Raw genomic sequence first — 20,054 nt, forward strand, 5'->3', positions numbered from 1 at the left:
TGGTCTGGCATTTGCAGCCCCCTCCCCAGGCTGGGCTAGGCAGCCACAGCCACGGGCACAGGCTGCACAGGCAGGGTGGCAGAGGAAGGAGGGGACAGGGGGATCCATGCAGTCACATGGCAGGAACACTTTAATGACCTGTCCAGCTCTTGCAAGACCCTGTTGGCACAGTGTTGTCCTCTTCTGCACCAGCATCCTGGAGACCTGGCCCAAAAAATCCTCCTGCAGCTGGACAGAGCCCACCAGGAGCCCAGGCAGAGAGGGGGAGCAGTATGGCATTGCTCCAGTAACACCCTGCAAGCTCCTGAAGAGGCCGTGCCCATGGGGCTGCACCGGCAGACAGCTCACAGGCGACTGGCAGCGATGGTCTTTTCAGAGGGGACTGCGCTGAGCTCTGAAGAGCCGGCTGGTGATGCAGCCGAGGCGTCTTCAGGGGCAGAGCTAGTTTTTGTACCCTGCAGCGTTTCTCTTCCCTTTAGCAGCTCCACGGCTGCTTTCTCCACTTCATCCACCTCCAGCTGGCTGCTGGCAGCCATCTCGTTCCTGGTCACTGTTACGAAGGACGGGTCGTGGGCCAGAGCCGCGAGGCCGCCGGAGATCAGAGCCTGCAGCAGAGGACGGGGTCACAGCCCAGCGTGTGCTCAGTCTGTACAAGTGTCCCTGGCTGCAGGCAGCCCACCCTTGCCTCCTTTTCCCTGCTGACCTCCACGCTGGCACATACCTGGTGCTTACCCTGCCAGCTAAGCTTTGCCCTCCAGCCTCCCAACCTGGCATGAGCACGGCACCCCTGCCAGCTCCTTTCCCTCCCTGGCAGCCCTGCCCTTCCCTCTGCCAGGCTGTGCCCCTGCCTTACCTCCTGAATGAGGAAGGTGATGGCCGGGGTGGAGGACGTGCTTGGGTCACTGCTTTCACCCTGCTGGTACCCTGAGCTGGACGCCGCTCCTGTCACAGTGCCATCCTCTCTGGGCAGCTGGAGGAGAGGAGCAAAGAGCTGCAGCCTGCACTTGGGCTATGCCCATGGAAGATCTCTCCCATGCTAATGTGGGGGCTGCAGCTACTGGCCCTAGCCTGGACGCACACTCCCATCCTGCTGGAGCTCCTGGGTCCAGGGGACCACCTGCAATGGGACCATGGGCAGAGAGAGCTGGGAACCCCCTTTTACCTCCTGCCCTGGCACTTGCCAGGCAATGAGGCGCTGTGGCCAGCCGAGAGCAGCCAGGGGAGTGTGGGAGCAAACCTGGCACACCCCTTTTTTCTGCCCTGACTCTGGAGGCAGCCGGGGAACCAGAGAGGTGCTGCTTTGAGCTGTCCCAGCTTGGATGAGCATCCTGTGCCCGCTGCGACAGCAGGGTGGGGGCCCAGCTCCTTCCCTGAGCTGATCAGCAAAGAAAGCTCCAGCCAAGCTGGCTTCATGGTGGGGAGCCCTAGAGCCAGGCTCCTCCCCAGCATGGCTGTGACAGCCTTTCCCAGGAGGGGAGGGAGGTTCACCCATGTCCCCTGCATTGCTGCCTCAGGACATACATTGTCCCCTTTACCTCTTGGGGGAGAAGATGCAGCCCTGGTGATGGGGGACCCCCAGAGGCGGCCCCTGGCTTCCTGCTCAGCCTCCTTTGCAGCCTCTCCATGGGTAAGCCATGGTCGCGCTCTGGAAGAGGGAAAGGTGGGGACATCAGATGGGCACAACAGCAAGGACACCACTGCCACCCAGAGCTGGGAATGGGGGAACTAGACTGGGGGAACCAAAGGGTTTAGGAGTTCAGGACCAACCGAAGTCCCAGCACCTGCCCACTGCCCCATGCTGGCTTCTCCTTCTCAGCCGTGAGAAGTCGCTGTTCGTGGAAATGAGCACGGTCTTGTGGCCCTGCTGCCTAGGGGTGGCCAGTCCTCCCCCAGCTTGAGGCACTGGCTCCATGCTCCATCACCCCAGAGGGTGGGAAGGTGGGAGGAGGGTTTCCTAGAGCTCTCCAGACAGGTCCTGCTGTGCTCAGGGCTCTCAGGTAACCTTCAGGTTGCTGGGGTCTGTGTCTCCTCCTCCTGCCTGCCAACATCAGCCCCCGCCCCCACCCCTGGCCCTTGGGCTGGTCCGGATCCCCCAGAAGAGCAACGATGCTGAGACTCACTGCGTGCTGGACGCCTGGGTGCTGCTGGCACCGTCTTCCTCATCACCTCGTCCTCGTACTCCATCCTGGCAAGGGCAGGCAGGTGGGTCAGCCTGAGCAGGGACCACGCACCAGCTCCACCCATGGATGCAGCCCTCCCCACCTTCTCCTGGGATGGATGAACAGGGTGGAGACCCCAAGAAGTAGGATTAAGTCCATCCTCTTACACTGGTAACCCTTGTCCCTTGTACCTGTGGCCAGGCAGGTGCTCGTGGCCCCTACCTGGGCCTCGGCACTCAGAGACTGGTGGGGAAGGGTTGCTCCTGCAATCCCTGGAGCCCTGCTGTCCACCTTGATCTTCACAGCACTGACATGAAGGAGTGATGGGACGGACAAGAAGGGCACGTAGGGAGTTACACATGCTGATGTGCGGAGCCATACAGCAGCCCTGGCGCTACCCTGGATGTTCTGGGGACATCTCTGGGAGTGCCAGGTTGGGGTCTGGGGACCAGTGAGGGGTGTCTGCCCTCTGTGTCCCCTTGCCTGGGCCCTAGCTCATACCCCAAGGGGTGAATTTCTGCACAAAGCTCCTGTGTCCATGGAGCTGCTTCCATGGACAGCGCTTGATTCCTCCCTCTGCTTGCAGGGACCTTGCTGCTGCAACTCAGCCACTTCTCCAGACCTTACCCTTCCATGAAGGGCCCCATGGCAAGACTGACATGCAGCCAGCCGCCAGGTACGGCCCAGCTCTGCATCTCCTCGCCTGCCCACGCGAGGCTTACTAGCCCTTACCCCTCCAGCCAGTCGTTGCTGTTGGCGTTGTTGACATTGGTGTTGCCTTCCTGGGGGAAGTCATCGAGGAAGACGGGGGAATCAAGGTCCTCGCTGCCCACCTCCGTGAACTGCAGGGGCCTCTGGCTGGCCACGTGGGGCTGCAGGGGGCTGCTAGGCTCCAGGAAGCTGTCGACCTGGCCAAACAAGCCACCCGTTCTCTGCAACCAACAGGGAGGGCATCAGGGGAGGCCTGGAGTTCTGGGCTACTCTGGGGACATTCCCATGGGAGGGGAGACATAGAATCACAGCATCACAGAATCACAGAATGGCAGGAGTTGGAAGGGACCTCTGGAGATCACCTAGTCCAACCCCCCTGCCAAAGCAGGTTCACCTAGAGCAGGTCACACAGGACTGCATCCAGGCAGGTTTTGAGTATCTCCAGGGAAGGAGACCCCACAGCCTCTCTGGGCAGCCTGATCCAGTGCTCTGTCATCAAGTTCCTCCTCATGTTTAAGTGGAACTTCCTGTGCTCCAGTTTGTGCCCGTTGCCCCTTGTCCTGTCGCTGGGCACCACTGAGGAGAGCCTGGCCCCATCCTCTTGACACCTGCCCTTTATGTATTATAAGCGTTGATAAGGTCCCCTCTCAGTCTTCTCTTCTCCAAGCTAAACAGCCCCAGGTCTCTCAGCCTTTCCTTGTAGGAGAGATGCTCCAGTCCCCTCATCATCTTCGTAGCCCTCCGCTGGACTCTCTCCAGTAGTTCCCTGTCCCTCTTGAACTGGGGGGCCCAGAACCAGACACAGCACTCCAGATGTGGCCTCACCAGGGCAGGGTAGAGGGGGTGGATGACCTCCCTTGACCTGCTGGCCACACTCTTAACGCACCCCTGGATGCCCTCGGCCTTCTTGGCCACCAGGGCACATTGCTGGCTCATGACATCCTGTTATCCACCAAAACTCCCAGGTACCTCTCTGCAGAGCTACAGGGCACATGTGGGGGTGCCCACTGGAGCACCTTTCTCTCTGCTTGTCTCTCTGCTTGGGCCTCCCAGACTTCATGGTTTCAAAAGCCTAACTGCCCAGGTGGGGAAACTGAGGCACTGAGGGCTGATGGTCACACAGCAGCACTGGGATGAGAGCCAGCCCTGTGCATGACAAATCCTGACACCTCTGTGGGACAGCCTGAGCTGGTGGCATCTCTGGACACAGCAGAAGGTGCAATCCCACACCACCACAGCTGCCCAGGCTGTCTCAAAGACTCCCAGGGAGTGGGCAGTGATAATCTGTTCCTGCTCTGCTGGTGATCACACCTGAGCTGTCCTGCCTTAGCCTTGCAGAAGTGTGAACGGGGCCCCCCAAACCTATGTGCAAACATTCAGCACATCCCTGCCAGGCCTATGAGCAGGGTCCTTTTACGGAGGGGAAACTGAAGCAGGCTGCCCAGGATGACTCAACCAGGATGTCCTGATGCTCAGGGAGAGGAAAGAAGTGCTGATCCATCCTTCATGGTCAGGTTTATCTCTATGGACTCTCCTCCAGCTGCTGGTAGTCGTGCTGACCCACCATCAACACACTGAAACGGGGTCTGGGTGGGACTACTACCACGCGGGGTGCCCTGAGGGCTGCACTCACCCTGTATATCCCTTCCTCCATGGCAGCCTCCACCATTGCTCTTTCCAGCTCCTCCTCAGCAGTCAGGTCCCCAGAAATGGCCCGATGGATTTCAGGAGCAGCTTCTTCTTCAATGCTCCTCAGCCCAGCCTGGTGGGGACAAGAAGGCATGGCTGGATGTTGCCTGGCCCACCACCCCTCTCACTTTGGAGAGGGCAACATGCTGAAGCACGCTCACCTGGTAAGCCATGCTGCCCTGCCAGTCTCCTACCAGCAACAGGCCATGGGTTGTCCTGCAACTGGATGGCTCTGTGCTTGGTGGAACAGCTTCTAGGCTAATGCTGCCCCACAAAGGGGCATGCTAAGGGCAGCCTGACAAAGGGTTGGGCTGGTGATGCCCAAGGGGTAGCTGTGCCTTTGTCCCTGATCTGTAAATATCTGACCTGGGGCCTGGCTCTTTTCCTTGCCTTGCACTTTTGGTGCCTGGTCTTTTATCTCTACAAGTGATTTCCCCCCTATAAGGCCAGGAGAGGCTGGGGATATCCCAGCTGGCCAGGCACATAAATCCTCTCCCATCCCACCCTGACAGCATCCACTCTACCTCCATCTCACCTGGCACACAGAACTACCCGCAACCCTGCTAAGATGAGGAAAGGGAGAGGGCCCTGCAAAGAGAGAAGAGTAGGTGCATTGGTCTGTGGTGCGGGTTTCCAGGTCTCAAAACTACTTGTTGAGGCATCAGGTCTGGCTGAGCCCTCTCTGTGGCCAAAGTCAGCAGGGCAGAGTCAAAATCTCCTTTGCTTCCAGAGTCATCTGCACCCTGGAGACTAAAGTCACTCTCAGCAGTGGAGTGCTCATGGCCGGTTCAGTGCTGGTTCACTTGGGGCCACCTCATTTACAGAGCCTGAGGCAGAGAGGTCCCTATGTGTCATTGCAGCTTTGTATCTCTAAGTCACTCCGGACTTTCCTGACCTGGGGGAAGCCTCTTCCCTGATCTGCAGAGCTCCCCACCACACCTTGCCTGCCCCCAGGAAGGGTCACCCCTCCAACACCACCCACATGCTACCAACCTGGATTTCCACAGGGTTCTTCTTGGGTCGGTACCCATAATACTCCTCCTGGCGCTTCATGAACTTCCTGAAATGCTCTTGGATGAGGAAAGTAGCATAGAATTTGCCCACTGTCACCTCATCATCTGGAGGAGAGCAAAATAACATGACGATACCATCTATCACAAAGCTCCGAGTTGTTGGAGCAGATGAGACCCCAATCAGGTGTCACTCTGCCCCTCTGGGAAGTAACACCCGGTGACATACCTCCAATAGGTGGGATGACCTGGTCCAAAAGCTTCATACTCGTTCGCTTCCAGATTTTTTTGATAATGGCTCTGAGCTCCTCGTTGGCCTGCTCAAAGTTACCTGCAAGAAAAGCGAGTGTGACAGAACGTTCATTCCCAGGGGAACGTGAAGCCAAGGGTTGTACCAGAGGCTCTAGCCCCATAGGCAAGGGCCCTGAGGTCCTCAGACAGAGTTGGGGGTGTAACCAGCACCCTGCAGCAGGACAGGGTGCCCCCATCAGGCCATAGAGGCAGATAGGAGCATTGCTTACCTTCTGTTTTGATCTTGAGGGCTGTCCTCACCAGCGCAAAGAGGGTCGCATTGAAGGTGACGGTGCCATCGCTGTTCAGGGGCATGTTCATGCACACTAGACGCTGCCCAGCAAACAAACAGCTGTGACCCCAGGCGGCAGAGCAGGCTGGCAGAGCCCCCGCAAACACACAGCCTGTCCTGGCTGGAGGGCACCGCGCTGGCCGGGGGGAGGCTCTGCTTGGAGCACTGAGCTGCCAGCCAAGGAGCCCTCCCAGCTCTGCCTGCGCTGCCCAGCCCCACGGGGCTCTGCACCACCACTTGGCAGCACGTGGGCCAGGGGCAGGGTCATCACTCATCAGACCAAGCTGTGGGGAAAGCAAGGTCCGATCTGCAGAAACAACCCATCCCGTGGGGCACCAGTGCCATGGGAGAAAATCACAGAACCATTTAGGTTGGAAAAGTCCTAAAGTCCAACCGTAAACCTAACACTGCCAAGTCCACCACTAAACTATGTCTCCATGTGCCACATCTACATGTCTTTTAAATACCTCCAGGGATGGGGACTCCACCGCTTCCCTGGGTGGCCTGTTCCAGTGCTTGACAACCCTTTCTGTGAAGGAATATTTCCTAATCTCCGATCTAAACCTCCCCTGGAGCAACTTGAGGCCATTTCCTCTCATCCTATCACCTGCTACTTGGGAAAAAAGACTGACCCCCTCCCCACTACAACCTCCTCTCAGGTAGTTGTAGAGAGCAGTAAGGTCTCCCCTCAGCCTCCTCTCCTCCGGACTAAACAACCAGCAAGAGACAAAGCATTGCTCTCAGTGAGATGGGTATCATTCTGCATTGCATTCCACCCTCCAAAAAGTGGTCCGGGATGCCTGAGGGATCTGGGGATCAAACCTCCTAATAAGTTTTCCCAAGACCCACGAGGGTTTACACCAGTGCCTGAGTCCCTGCCCACATGGTTTACACAGGCCCTGGATTCATGCAGAATGAGCTAAGCCAGGAAAAGTGTGCTCTTGCCTACAGGGCCGGTGTTTCCAGCTCCCTCAGTGCCATCAGCCCTTGGAAACAAACTTCTACAGCCCAGTTGATGTGGCCAGGTAGTCAGGCCCAGCACTGCCCTCCTGCAGCAGATGCAGATGTGGGGCACCCCAGTGTGGCTTGGGAGTCCCTCTGAACTGAGGGCTCCAGGTCAGGCAGAAATCAGCCCACCGGCACCGGCACCGTCCCCCTCCCCCCGGTGTGGGTGTGAGCACAGATAAGTCCTTATCTTCAGGAGCCTAAAAGGCATCAGCACCACGCAGGTTAACAGCATCTCTCCTGACCCCCAGAATACTCCCCTCCATTAAGCAGGAGAGATCAGAGCATGCGTATAAAGCACGACACCAGGAAGCTGGACTGTCACCCTCAGCCTCCCTGGGGAGGATGCAGAGACGGCTCGGGGAAGGTGTCCCTGTGCCCACACACCCCGCCACCCCCTTGGCTCTTACCTTACAAGCTACACGGTGTGGGCAGAACTTCCCAAAGCCCAGGGGAGGCTGGATACGTCTCAGCAGAGTCACTACATCCAAGTGTTTGATTCTGCCCCTGCGGAGGCAACAAACTGCATCAGCAGTGGGTGGCAGATACGAAGGACAGTGGTTTAGGCAGGGGCTGGGTGGGTTCATCCTCGTGGCCTGCCCCATGCTCCTGCCGTGGGCAGATCCCTACACTTCCCTATGCTCCTCTTGGGGAAAGAAGCTGTTCCCTGTGGCACCACGCAGCAGACCAAGGTGCGCAGTGGCATGGGAAGAGTTGGCAGCACCAGGGCTGGATGAAGAGGCAACTGGAAGTCTCATGTCCCCAAACATCCTGATGGCTTGTATCAGCCCTGCAATACGGTGGCAAGTCCACACCCACCTCTGAGATGCTGGGATATAACTCTTAAGACACTGCCACTGCTCACGCTGCCACGTGTCTCAGGGCAGCCCACCCCAGGCTCCCCATGGACCATCCCCTCCATGCCACTCATGCCCTGTTACTCACTTGGCCTCGGGGTCATACTCAGCCCAGATCCGTTTGAACTCATCCAGGTGATGGGGCCCAAGGATGGACCAGTCGCGTGTGAGGTAGTCAAAGTTGTCCATGATGACGGCCACAAAGAGGTTAATGATCTGAGAGCAGAGGATGCAAGTTTGGGCAGGGCCAAGCACGAAGCAGGTCCCGGAGCAGAGGGACAGTGTCAGACAGCACCTGGCAGGGCAATGTCGCCCCTGGGCCCTGGCCAGGGCCATGGGAAAAGGCAGGCAGAGCGTGCTCAGGAGGAGAAGGGGCATTGGGCTCCCTTGAAGCCGGGGGATGCTGTGGGTCACCCCATGCAGGGATGGGCCACCCATCCAAGGAGATACTGCAAAAGGCTGCAGCAGGCACAGGGCACCTCTTCCTTCTCCACCCTTGCAAGAGCCAACACAAGGGACATCTGGATGGCAGCACAGGGAGGCTGTGGGAAGGAACTAACAGGGGATTCTGGGCCCCACAGGAGTGTGATGCCAGGTTTACAGCACGGCTGGGCAGGTGGGCTGGGGGATGCTGCCCCTATGAACAGGGTGCTGTGGGCTCAGCCCCATGAGATCCGAGGCTAACATGACAGCAGGGGCTGCCCAAGGCCAGGACAGGGATGCCACAGGGAGCCCTGTGGTGGCCAGCATACCAGAAAGGCGCAGAGCATGTAGAAGCTGATGAAATAGAAGTAGGCAAAGCCCGTGCCGCAGGTGTACTCCTCGCCCTCGGCATAGTCTGACTCAGGGTCGCAGAGCTTGCCGTAGCTGCAGCCTAGCAGGATCTCCTGCCAGGCCTCGCCGGTTGCACACCTGGGGAGAGGAGACGCCTGCTGGTCTCTGCCTGTCCTGGGCATGAGCTGTCACCAGCCCAGCGCAAACGGGGAGCCACTGGGAAAGGAGCAGTCAGGATCCTGGGCTTGCTGTGCTGCTACTGAGTCTGCTATTGAAAGCTCCAGAGTGAAGTGTTTGGAGCCAAGGGAAGCCTTGGGTTGAGCTCTTACTTCCCCTTGAGTTTCCTCACAACTCACAAATTAAAATCCAGTCTGGGAAGGAAATGTTCAGAATAGAAACCTCAAAGTGCCCCTCTCTCCTGCAGTTCAGCCACACCAGGCAAAATGACAAGCACTCCTGAAATGCTTTTATTGCTGCAAGAGATTTTTCTGTAGGGCAAAAAAGAGAAATCAACTACCGAAATGCTGGTCTCCCTCACTCAAGCTGGCGGGCTCCCATGTCAACTCTGAGTCCAGCTCCCTTCTGCAGCTGCTTGCTCGCCAAGACAAGACTCACCTGAAAAGCAGCAGCACAGCTTGTGGAAAGGTTTGGAAGTTGTTGTTTCGGTTGATCTGGGTCCCATCCACCATGGCGATCTTCCCAAACATCTGTAAATCACATTGTCAGATCCCCAGCATCCTTTCTTAGGCTCCTACCACATTCCAGAGCATCCCTATCCCTTAGCTTCCTCATCCTTTACTTGGCTTTGGGTGTCCCCAAAAGAGACTGAGACCGGTGTGTGGCTGCTCTGGGGTTCATGAGCTCCTTGCACATTCCTGCCTATGCTGAAAATGCCCCTGTCTATGCTGCACTTCATCTGGGCCAAGGAGACAAGGTCTTATGAACCTGGCACAAGCACTGGTGACCGTGTGTCTAGGTTGTGCTGTTGACTCTGAAAGCGCAATTTGCTGCACGCCTCAGTTGCCCTAGCGGCAGCCTGGAGATGGGAGGAGGCTGCTGGGCCTGTAAGCATCCTAAGTAAAATAGTCCCATCTTGTGCAGAGTCCCAGAGAGTGCCCGGCAGAGGACGCAGTCCCTCTCCGTCCCATCTCCCCAGATGCTACCAGGCTCAGGGCACCTGTTCAAGACCAAAGCCCACCCCTGTGCCTCTCACCTGCATCCCGATCACAGCGTAGATGAAAAAAAGCATCACAATCAGCAGGGCTACATAGGGCAGAGCCTGTAACAAAAGGACCACAGCTCATGGGAGACACCAGCCCAGCATTAAGGCAACCCAGGGTCAGGAGGTTGTGTCTGGAGCTACTGTGAGGCCAGCATCCAGGCCTCCATGTGGGGAGGGGACAGCTCACTTTCGGCCAGTTCCTGTAACCTCGCTCCCACTAGCCCCACCCTGCAGCTCTCATGGATGGGAGGCTTATGCCAACACCCAAGGGAGAGACGGGTCTCTGCAGCTGAGCATAACCCAGGGATGCCCCGGGCTGAGGGCGCTGCTCAGGCTCAGGGGCTGTGTGCTGGGATGCTGCAGGATGCCCTTGAGCCACCCACTTGGTGCAGAGCCCAGCCCTGCTGGGACCGGGGCCGATGGGCCCAGATAGCCCCTGCCTGCTTGCTCAGCCCAGCTCTGACATGTCACGGTGTCAGGCAGGGAGAGCCCCCACATCTTCTCACCCACACAGGCAATGTTCTCCAACACAGCTCAAGCCCCTGGTCCAGTGTGAGGCCAGCACTGGAGCTTTCCTCCTCTGCCTCATGAGGACAGACTGCTTGCCCAGCTAGCCTGAGGATCAGAGCCTGCTGCCAGCCCGGGGCCTGTCCTTCTCTGGGAGGGGAGCACTGCTCCTCACATACCTGGAAGGACTTGATAAAGGTCCACAGGAGGGTCCTGACACCTTCCCCCCGGCTCAGCAGCTTCACCAGCCGCATCACCCGGAACAGTCGGAAGAAAGTGATGGAGACACGGGAGTTGTCATCAGAGTCCTGCAGGCAGAGCACAACACTTGGAGGGCAGCGGGTGCTGATGCCTCCAGGCAGACAAGGAGGGGTCCAGGTCCGGGGGGGGGGGTGGGGGGTGGGGGGAAGGGCAACGAGATTGCGAGATTGCCGACCCTGCCCCACCCCCCCTCCCGCCACGCACCAGCTGTGGTCCCCACAGCCCTTGCCTGCACGGAGGACCAGGCTGCAGAGAGGATGCGCTGGCACTTTCCCCCTCCCCGGCCTTCCCAATGAGTTCCCATCTCCCCAGCCCCATTGTCACATCTCTGCCCCCCAGGATGCTCGGGATGCCTGCTGATAGGTATAAGAGCAATCCTGGTTAGGTTAGCCAGGGGGACGGGACACCGCAGGGAGAAAGGCATGCTGTAACGCAGGCTGGGAGAGCTCTGCTGTTCACCGCAGGCCACACAGGGACACTCAGGGATAGGCTCAGGCCCCTCCAGGCTCTTGCCCAGCAGGTACCATATGGGACCCTTCCACCTCAAGGGCCTATTTGTAAGGTGAGCTGTGGGCCAGGCACCAGGCACATGAAGGGTTAATGACGGCTGTTTCAGCACAGAAAGGTTTGTTTCAGAATGTCCCAGCAGGGCTTCCATGGGCCAAAGGAGAGACTGAAGGCAGGGTGGCTCTGGGGTGGTGCTGCCCAGGGTCACCCCTACCTGCAGTGATGCCTGCTCTCTTGGGGTGGCTGCAGGTCCCTCCTTGGAGGGGCGAACTGCCATGTCCCAAGGCTGGGTACTCCTGGGTTCAGGGCAGAATGGGCAGGCAGGAGTGGAGCCAGCAGGCACAGCTCTTGGGCTCAAAGGGCTAGGTTTTGTTTGGGAGCACCTGAGACTGGGAGTTGGAGATGCTGGGGGCTTGGTCACCCGCTCCCTTGGTTGCTCCAGGATGTTGCTCAGGCCCAGCCTCTGCCACCAGGCACCACAAGCAGACCCTCCTGGCCTCCACTAGGCACTGTCCATCCTGACTCCATCACTGCTTGGGATGCCTTTCCCACTGCCCCCTCGGCCTCCCAGAGCTTTACTGTATCCCTCTCACTCCCATCATCCAGCCCGCCCGCTCCCAGCTATTTCAGGGCAACAAAACCCAGGTGTGAACACCCCTCCCAGCAGCTTCATCTTCCCAGTCTGGCATTTCTGACTTCCCAGTGCTGCACTGGAAAACACCATCTCCTCTCCTCATCCCTTTCTTTTGCCTTTCGCTCTCCTAGTACCCAGCACTCACCCAGTGAGCACGGTGGCCAGGAACATCTCATCAGTTCCAGTGCACCACATCTCCACCACTGGGACCTGGGCAGTGCCCAGTGAAGGCCAGCTTGCCCTCGGCAGTTCCCAGCACCAGGGCCTTGGGACCCCTGGGAAGAGGCTCCAGTGCATGGGACCCTGCAGCCAGCCCCTCCCCGTTTTTAGAGCTCCTATGGGAGCTCCTATGGGCCAACCCAGGGTACCCCCACCACACTGCACCCCCATGGTGGTCTCAGCCACAGCGCAGGGCTTGGCCCACTCAGCCCCCCAGCACATCAGGCCAGCAGCCACAGGACACAGCCAGCTCCTTGGAGGAAGGCACGGTGCAAGAGTTGCTCCTCTAACCATTTCTCCAGCTAACAGTGTCAGGGGCTGCATTCGAGCTGGCAAATCCCTTCAGGCCTTACACAGACACGGTGATGGTCAGAGGGACCAAGGCAAACTGTTCTGCCCTCAACAGCCAGGGACCCCTTTGTTAGATGCTCCGTTCAGGCCAGATATCGCAGTGCTGGGGGGTGGGATGGTGGAGGGCAGGGCTGGGCCAGCAGATAGACCCAGGAGGGCTGGGGACAACCCAGCACATCTCCGGATAGGAAGGGATGACTGGGCGATGGGGTGTCTCACCCCAAGTCCCTCTCAGCAAGGGGAGAGGGACACCCCAGAGCCAGCAGTGGGGTCTGGTGTGTCTTAATGACATGCAGGACACATGCAAAAACCAGCCACAGGCACATTGGCACACGCGGGGGCAGCGGAGAGGCACACTGCAAGCACATGCGGCTGATATTTACAACGCTATCACAGCCTCCGCCGAGGCAGTACAATCCGCCACTGGATGCAAGAACAGTCTGTCAAGAGAACAACAGAGTCAGCAGAAGTGAGGCGGGAATGAAAGGGATGGAGGGATGAGTGGTTGCAGAAGAAGAAGACACAGACACAGAAGAAAGAGTAAGATGGACATTTGGGACAAGAGGAGGAGCATGGGGGAAGGACAGGCAGAGACCCACTGTCACTTGGGGTCACGGACAAGGCAACATGGCTTTTGAGGGGCAGAGGCAGCAGATGGATGGCCAGGGAAACACACTGGTGATGAGGGACGTACCCGCTTCTGTGCCCCACTGCATCTCACCTGCTGTGTCATACATATCTGGGGCAGGGGTGTATGGGCCAGGAAATCTGGGCCAAACCTCAGGACTGTGTAATTTTGCTGCCTCCCATGGGCACCCCCAGGCCAGGCCCAGGGCTGTGGCAGGTGGGATCTGGGGGCAAGCTGACCAGCTCAAGACAACCCATGGCCCCTCTGCAGCAAGCTGGGCTGCTCTCAGCACGGCTGCTTGGACACCAAGATGAAACTGGTGCCGGTTTGCTGGGAGCAAGCACCGAGACTGGTAGTCCCACACGTCAGTATTTGGCAAACCACTGCCTGGCACCGTTCACCCACTAACCGAGAGGCAGGATCTGCTGGTCTGCACGCGCATCGACACACGCAGGGCACACGCACTCACAGGCAGAGAAGCGCTCGCTCACCCACACACTCACACGTGCACACAAACCCTCGAGGCTCCCCAAAGCCAGCTGGAGACACGCTCTGCCCTGCAGACAGCACACGGTGCTCTGGGGCAGGGGGGTCCTTCCCGGCACAGACGCCTATACCTGACCCTTGGTGGGGTGGGCCAGCCCCTGCTCCCCTTGCACAGACCAGACTCGCTCCTGGGGGCCCAGCCAGCAATGGCAGGAGGCTCTGGGAGGCTGAGAGGGCTGGCCCTTGCCATGGGGCTGGGCTTCCAGGGCAGGAGTAACACAGCAGCATGGACACTGCCAGCTCCCTACACTTCAGAGCTTGGGGTAGCACTGCCAGAGGGGAGCCCATCCCTACTTCCCTCTTGCCCCAGACCCCTCAGCACCCCCTGGGATCTGGGGGAGCTCCCAGATTTGAACAGCTGTGAGGATCTGGCTGTGGTGGCTAGCAGAGGGCTCCTGACAGCACCACTCTCCCCACCGCCTCACCCTGGCAGCCACGCAGAGACATGAGGGAGGAGAAAAGAGGCAGAACAGAAAGAGACAGGAGGAGAGGACAGACTTTGCAAACCAGAGTCGCGTGCCTGGGTGCCACCAGGAATGGCTCAGCTGCTGTGAGGTGTCACCGACCACCCCTGCACTGTGGTGCAGGCTTGTTTTGTGAAGGCCACCCTCTTGAAAACACTATGCCCCAAGGTCTGCCTGCACTGGCAAGGTGATCTGTGACAGGAGCAGTGGCTGCCAACAGCTCCTGGGGACCAAGGTAACAGACCCACCTTGCACTGATCTCTCAGCAGGGAGGAGACTTAGCAGAAGGGGAAGTGAGGTGTCCCCCTGCCTCCTAAGCCTAATCCCCTTGCACATCACCAGATGGCTGGGAAGAGCTTGACGATGCCAGGATTGATGTGGGCTGGACGGAGAAGAAAGCACATGCAGAAAGGCCGGGGCAGCTGGGAGGGGCTCTGCTCTCAGGAGGGGACATAGATGGTCACCAGGGCATGAGACCTGCCAGAGCAGGACTGTCTGTGATGGAGGCCCCTGAAGACCTTGGGGCACTGGGCCTGGAGACCAGCACTCTTCGTGACCTAGCACATAGCCCAGGGGAGAGGACCAGGGAAGCTCAGGCCATACAAGGACCGTTCTTGAAATCCTGCCAGGCCTGCACAGCCCTGCCACTGCCAGTGGTGGTGTGGCACACTGGGCAGAACACTTGGGTCAGTCCCTGCCAGCTCAACCAGGGCACCAGGCTCCTCCGGGTGCCTGTGAGCTGTGTCCGGGCATCCCCACAGACCCATGGCCAACCACAGCAGTGCTTTGGCACCTGTGCCCACCGACCCAGTCTCTGCCCAGTGTAAGGCCTCGAGCTCGCTTCGAACTCCATTTCTGAGCGACAACAGGATGGGGAAGGAGGTCACACACTAGGAAACAATACCCTACAGCCAATGGGAAACCAGGCATAGGTGCAAGAGAGCTTGGGGGTCATGGATGGAGTCCTGGGGGACCTGGTGTCAGCTGAAAGCTGCTGGCACCGGCATGAAATCTGGGAGCTCATCAAGGCTGAGAAGCCAGATGGACAGCAGCATTGAAGTGCAGGGAGGAGCCTGTTGTTGTCACAGGAGAGGAAGCTGGATGGTTTTGCTCATCCCAGATCTGTGAGGCCTGGACCACCCTCCAAGAGAAGAAGGTGACTGCCACCAAGGGCCCCTTAACTCCCTCTCCTCCCTGGCTGAAGGTCACCCTGCGCAGGGGTGGTGGCGGCAGCAGCTCTGCCACACAGCCCTGCGGTGCACCAGGGCTGGCAAGCTCTGCTCCTGGCATGCAAAGTCACTACAGAGAGTTAATCTATGATCTACCTGATCCTACAGCTGCTTCTAGAGTTACAGTCAGATCCGCTAGATGCAGCGCACAACCTCCTGGTGCAGAGGGGCATTTTCAGCGCTAGACATGGGCTGTCGACGTCCCAGTGCTATGAAAGGCAGTGGCACGCTGGCTTCCTAGCACTGCTCTGAAAATGCTCCCAGTAGAGCACTTACCATATAGCCACTGCCTGCAGCCACCAGCCACGCAGTTTATATGGTGTAGAGTTCTGAAATAGCGTATACACATGCACACATATACGGTCAGTATGTGTATATATGCATGGATTGCTGCATAAACGGACACACACAAAGCAAATTCCTTGAAATTTGATGTGGCTGATCCTCTCCTGGCAGGGGGCAGCAGTGCCCTGTGGGTACAGGGAGGTATGGGAACCCTTTTTCTTCCCACCAGCACTGATCTGATGCCAGGCACGTGGGTGACTGCCTGCCAGGTGCACGCGCGAGGAAGACAGGCAGGGTGAGTGGGGCAGGGGCTAGCACGCATCCTGCTGCTCATGGCCCAGCCTGAGGGAGCAGACTGTTTTCCATAGGATCTCCGTGCCTACAGACTCAGGGGATTGGAGGGGAGGGGGCAGTGCGACATGCTGGCTGGTGGGGGATGGTCCCCTATGTTTAAACTGTGCTTCCAGGTGCACAGGGCCATGGCTGTGATCTCCATACACTCATGCCACAGGCTCCTCCTGGCTTGTCCCTCCTCAGAACCAGCAAGAGGACAGCAACGCTCTGCAGAGCTGGACACCACACCAGCATCCTTGTCTCGCCCCAGGGCAGGTGCTGTGGCACAGCCTCAGGTGGGTGCTGGCAGTGGTGCCCTATGGGGACACCCTCATGCCCAAGAAGCCTGACACTTACATCAATCTCACTGAGGATGACGTCAATGATGCTGCCAATCACTATGAGGAAGTCGAAGACATTCCAGGGATCCCCAAAGTAGCCCTGCCAGGGAAGAGCCAAAGAAGAGGAGTGAACATACAAGGGTTAAGTCAAGAAGACATATGCTGGAGCCCACAGGAAGGAATGCCAGAAGGATCACCAGTGACCTCTGGCACCTCAGGGAGAGCCAGAAGAAGGGATGGTGGTCAGACCTTGTACCCTCTGGTCAGTTGTTTGGTCCTGTCTTACAATGGTGCGAAATGAGGAGGGTGGATTGAGGTGGCTAGAGCGATGACCCCACCAGTGACAGATAACCCTGAAGATGGGAACAGCAGCCAGCTGTGTTCAGTTGGATTTGGCTGGCAAGGGTAGCCCTGACAAACAGCAGTCCTTCCAGAAACTCACAGGTCCCACACATGCGGGTCCCCAAGGGTCTCACAAGAAGTTCTCTGGAGTTGCAGGCCTGGGGGTGCTTGTACTTGAGAGATGCCAAATATAGAGTAAATGGCCCCCTGGCCTGGCCTGGGGCCCCTTCCTGCTCTCCAGACCGTGCCCTCCTCTCACCTTGGCTTTAAAGGCCATGAGCTTGAGGATCATCTCCAGTGTGAAGAGGATAGTGAAAGCCACGTTGAGGATGTCTGAGACGTAGTTCATTTCTGCAGACTGGTTGTAATGCTGAGGAGAAGGCAGGAGGAGCCACTTTAGTCTACGGCAGGTCCAGCCTCTGCTGTGAGCTCAGAGCTGTGTGCTGGATGCAGACCCCCCTCCCACAGACCGATGGCTCAGCAGTGGTCAGCAAAAAGGAAATTTCCCCCCTGCAGCCCCTTCTCTGGGCTCCCCGCACCCAATCAGTCCCACTTTGGCCCCATCCCCAGAGGTACTGTGCACACACCACGCGCTTTGCTGTGTAGGACAGTCCTCCTCCCCAAAAGCTCTCGTGGAGGTGGCAGGGCTGAGCTAACTCATCTGCTGCCGTGGCCATCTCTCCACCACCCATGGTGGGCACCGCGCCCCTTACCTGCATGCCCAGGCAGATGGTGTTCAGCAGGATCAGGAAGAACATGAGGTACTCGAAGTAGGAGGAGGTGACCACATACCAGATCTGGTACTGGTAGGGGTTCTTGGGGATGTAGCGCCGCAGAGGGCGAGCCTTCAGTGCATACTGCACACACTGGCGCTGGGGAGGGAGGGCAGGTGTGATCCCACAGCGGGGCACAGGACAGTGCCAGGAGCACCGGCAGAGTCAGCACCACTGGCAGCACTGCACGTCCCCACAGACACAAGGTGGATCCCCCCTTCTCTTTCGGCCCAGTGACACAGGCCAGGGACAGCGATGGTTCAAGCACCTGCTGTGCTTTCTGCAAATACACCCCCAGAGCACCCACATGGGACCAGGCTTCCGAAGCCACCGCTTGCCTCCAAATATTGCCATGCTGCTCTTGTACCAACCCCTCCAGTCCTGACCCTGCTTGGTTATCACAGCCCTTTCCCAGGGTTTCTCAGGACTGGCCAAGAGCAGCCTGAAGACATCACACAAACCAGGGGTGAAGGGGGGCACTGAGTTTTCTCTCTGCATCTGAGAGGTGCTAAGCAGGCCCTTCCCTCTCCAGCAGGCCAGGGCCATCTCTGCTGGGTTCATGTGCAGCCCACATTGCCCCCAGCACCCTCACTCAAGGTGCCCGAGCTGCCTCTGCAGGCTTGCTCAGCACATGGAGCACGCCAGCACCTCCTCTGGGCCAACAGGCATCCCTGTCTACCTGTCCTCGCCAACATGTGCCGCATCCTCTGCCGATGCCGATCTCGCTTCTGCTGCTTTCAACCTTAATGTCCCCAGCCAGAATCACAGCATGACAGCATCACAGAAGGGCTGTCAGTAGAAGGAGCCTCTGCAGATGGTCTAGTCAAAAGTTCCCTGCTCAAAGCAGCGCCAACTACAGCATGTGGCCCAGGACTGTGTCCAGCTGGGGTTTGAATACCTCCGAAGATGGAGACTTCGCAACCTCTCTGGGCAACCTGTTCCAGTGCCTGATGACCCACACCACAAAAAAGGGTTTTTTTTTAATGTTTAAATGGAATTTCTTGTTTTCACCAGTTTGTGCCCATTGCCGTTTGTCCTGTCACTGGGCACACCTGAAAAGAGCCTGGCTCCATCACGCCCTCCCATCAGGTATATATACACATAGGTATAAGCCTTCTTTTCTCAACACCAGACTCAGCTCAGATGATGCTCCAGACCCTCAATCATCTCAGTGGCCCTTTGCTGGACTCACTCCAGTATGTCCATGTTGCTTTTGTCCTGGGAAACCTAGAACTGGGCACAACCCTCTGCTCCAGCTCAGTCTGCGTATCCTACCAGCACCAGAAGGCCCACTCCCTGGTTCTGGTCCACTCTGCCCTTCCCTTGAAAGGCTTATGTTGTGCCAGACATGGGTCCAGCTGACCCTGCCCCAGCAGTGAACAGCCCTGGGGCAGGTTCAACTCATCCATGCCAGCGGTGCCACCTCTAAGGGCTGATCCAAATCAGCCAGCCCCAGCAGTGCCAGGCCCAGGCCTGGTCCACCTTGCCCTGTCCTAGCAGTCGCATTACCTGGTTCTTGTCCAGCTCACAGTTCTTGTACTCGCTCTCCCCCTGCTCCTGGAAGGTGACAATGACAAAGCCCACAAAGATATTCATCATGAAGAAGGCAATGAGGATGATGTAGATGATGAAGAACATTGCAATCTCCACCCGGTAATTGTAGATAGGGCCTCTATCCTCAGCATTAGTGTCAATGGCCATGTATAGCAGCCTACAGGAGGGAAAGCGAGGCAACAGAGATCCTAATTAGGCGGGAAAGACCGTCTCTCCTCTTGAAGGTTATGGAGAGCTCTGGGGACATCCCAAATCTGCCAACGGTGGGACAGTGCTGCTGGGATGACCTTGTCAGCCCCACAGCCACTGTCAGAATGGCTAGCCCTGCTCCTCAGCCTGGGAAGCTCTTATTTCTGTGCCACCGTAAAGGCCTGAGGCAGAGACCTGCTCCCAGCGCAGACCCGTCCCTTGGCAGGCCCCGCACACAGCCACACTCACTCTGGCCAGCCCTCGAAGGTGGAGACAGTGAAAAGTGACATCATGGCTGAGAAGACGTTGTTGAAGTGGAAGTTGCTGTGCAACCAGACACGCTCCTGTAGCTCAATCTGTGTTGGGTCCCCATCCACGTAGTTGATGAAATAACCCCTGCGGCAGAAGGGACAGAGAGCTCACCGGGCAGGGCCGCCTTCAGCCCACCCACTGCGGCGCTGGCCCCGGGCTCTTTGGTCCCTGGGAAGGGAGGAAAGCCCCGTTCTTCTTTGTGATATACCCAATCTGAGGGAGAACAGCACGAGACCTCAGCTCCACTTTGTGGATGCAACATCCTCATGCAGGAAGCCAAGTGGACCCCGCCACACCCCCCCTCCCATCCCCTGGCCACCATCCTGCTGGGGCTGAGCTGCAGAGAGCTCTTACCTGCACTCCTTCTCCGTCATCTTGGATGGATCTGTGCATCTGTAGAACTTGCCCTGCATTTAACAGAGATCAGGAGAGGCTGTGATTTTGCCGTGACTTCAGAAGCCCTGGGGAGTTTGAGTTTTCCACCACCTACAGTCAGTCCCCACCATGCCTCCATGCTGACTCTGGCCCCTGCCTCACACCACCACTGGCTTCCCCACTCTGCATGCCAA

General features: G+C 58.1%; 1 protein-coding gene across 1 annotated transcript in view; it reads right to left on the reverse strand.

Annotated features, from left to right (window-relative positions):
* Positions 1-344: 344 nt before the first annotated feature.
* CACNA1S (calcium voltage-gated channel subunit alpha1 S) overlaps positions 345-20,054 on the reverse strand; it is a 47,543-nt gene continuing 27,833 nt past the window's right edge. The window contains exons 23-44 of the mRNA XM_086476653.1: positions 19,840-19,892; positions 19,423-19,569; positions 18,940-19,141; positions 17,371-17,529; positions 16,917-17,027; positions 16,332-16,415; positions 12,873-12,929; positions 10,697-10,825; positions 10,002-10,067; positions 9,404-9,495; positions 8,767-8,926; positions 8,103-8,230; positions 7,568-7,664; positions 6,091-6,193; positions 5,799-5,900; positions 5,553-5,677; positions 4,504-4,632; positions 2,892-3,091; positions 2,121-2,185; positions 1,536-1,645; positions 854-970; positions 345-605 (exon numbers count right to left, since the gene is read on the reverse strand). Coding sequence (XP_086332779.1) covers positions 345-605; positions 854-970; positions 1,536-1,645; positions 2,121-2,185; positions 2,892-3,091; positions 4,504-4,632; positions 5,553-5,677; positions 5,799-5,900; positions 6,091-6,193; positions 7,568-7,664; positions 8,103-8,230; positions 8,767-8,926; positions 9,404-9,495; positions 10,002-10,067; positions 10,697-10,825; positions 12,873-12,929; positions 16,332-16,415; positions 16,917-17,027; positions 17,371-17,529; positions 18,940-19,141; positions 19,423-19,569; positions 19,840-19,892 — 2,697 coding nt within the window. The remainder of the gene's footprint in view (positions 606-853; positions 971-1,535; positions 1,646-2,120; positions 2,186-2,891; positions 3,092-4,503; positions 4,633-5,552; positions 5,678-5,798; positions 5,901-6,090; positions 6,194-7,567; positions 7,665-8,102; positions 8,231-8,766; positions 8,927-9,403; positions 9,496-10,001; positions 10,068-10,696; positions 10,826-12,872; positions 12,930-16,331; positions 16,416-16,916; positions 17,028-17,370; positions 17,530-18,939; positions 19,142-19,422; positions 19,570-19,839; positions 19,893-20,054) is intronic.

Source organism: Leptosomus discolor, chromosome 21 (genome assembly GCF_034619465.1).
Source record: "Leptosomus discolor isolate bLepDis1 chromosome 21, bLepDis1.hap2, whole genome shotgun sequence".
In the NCBI taxonomy this organism is placed as follows: domain Eukaryota; kingdom Metazoa; phylum Chordata; class Aves; order Leptosomiformes; family Leptosomidae; genus Leptosomus; species Leptosomus discolor.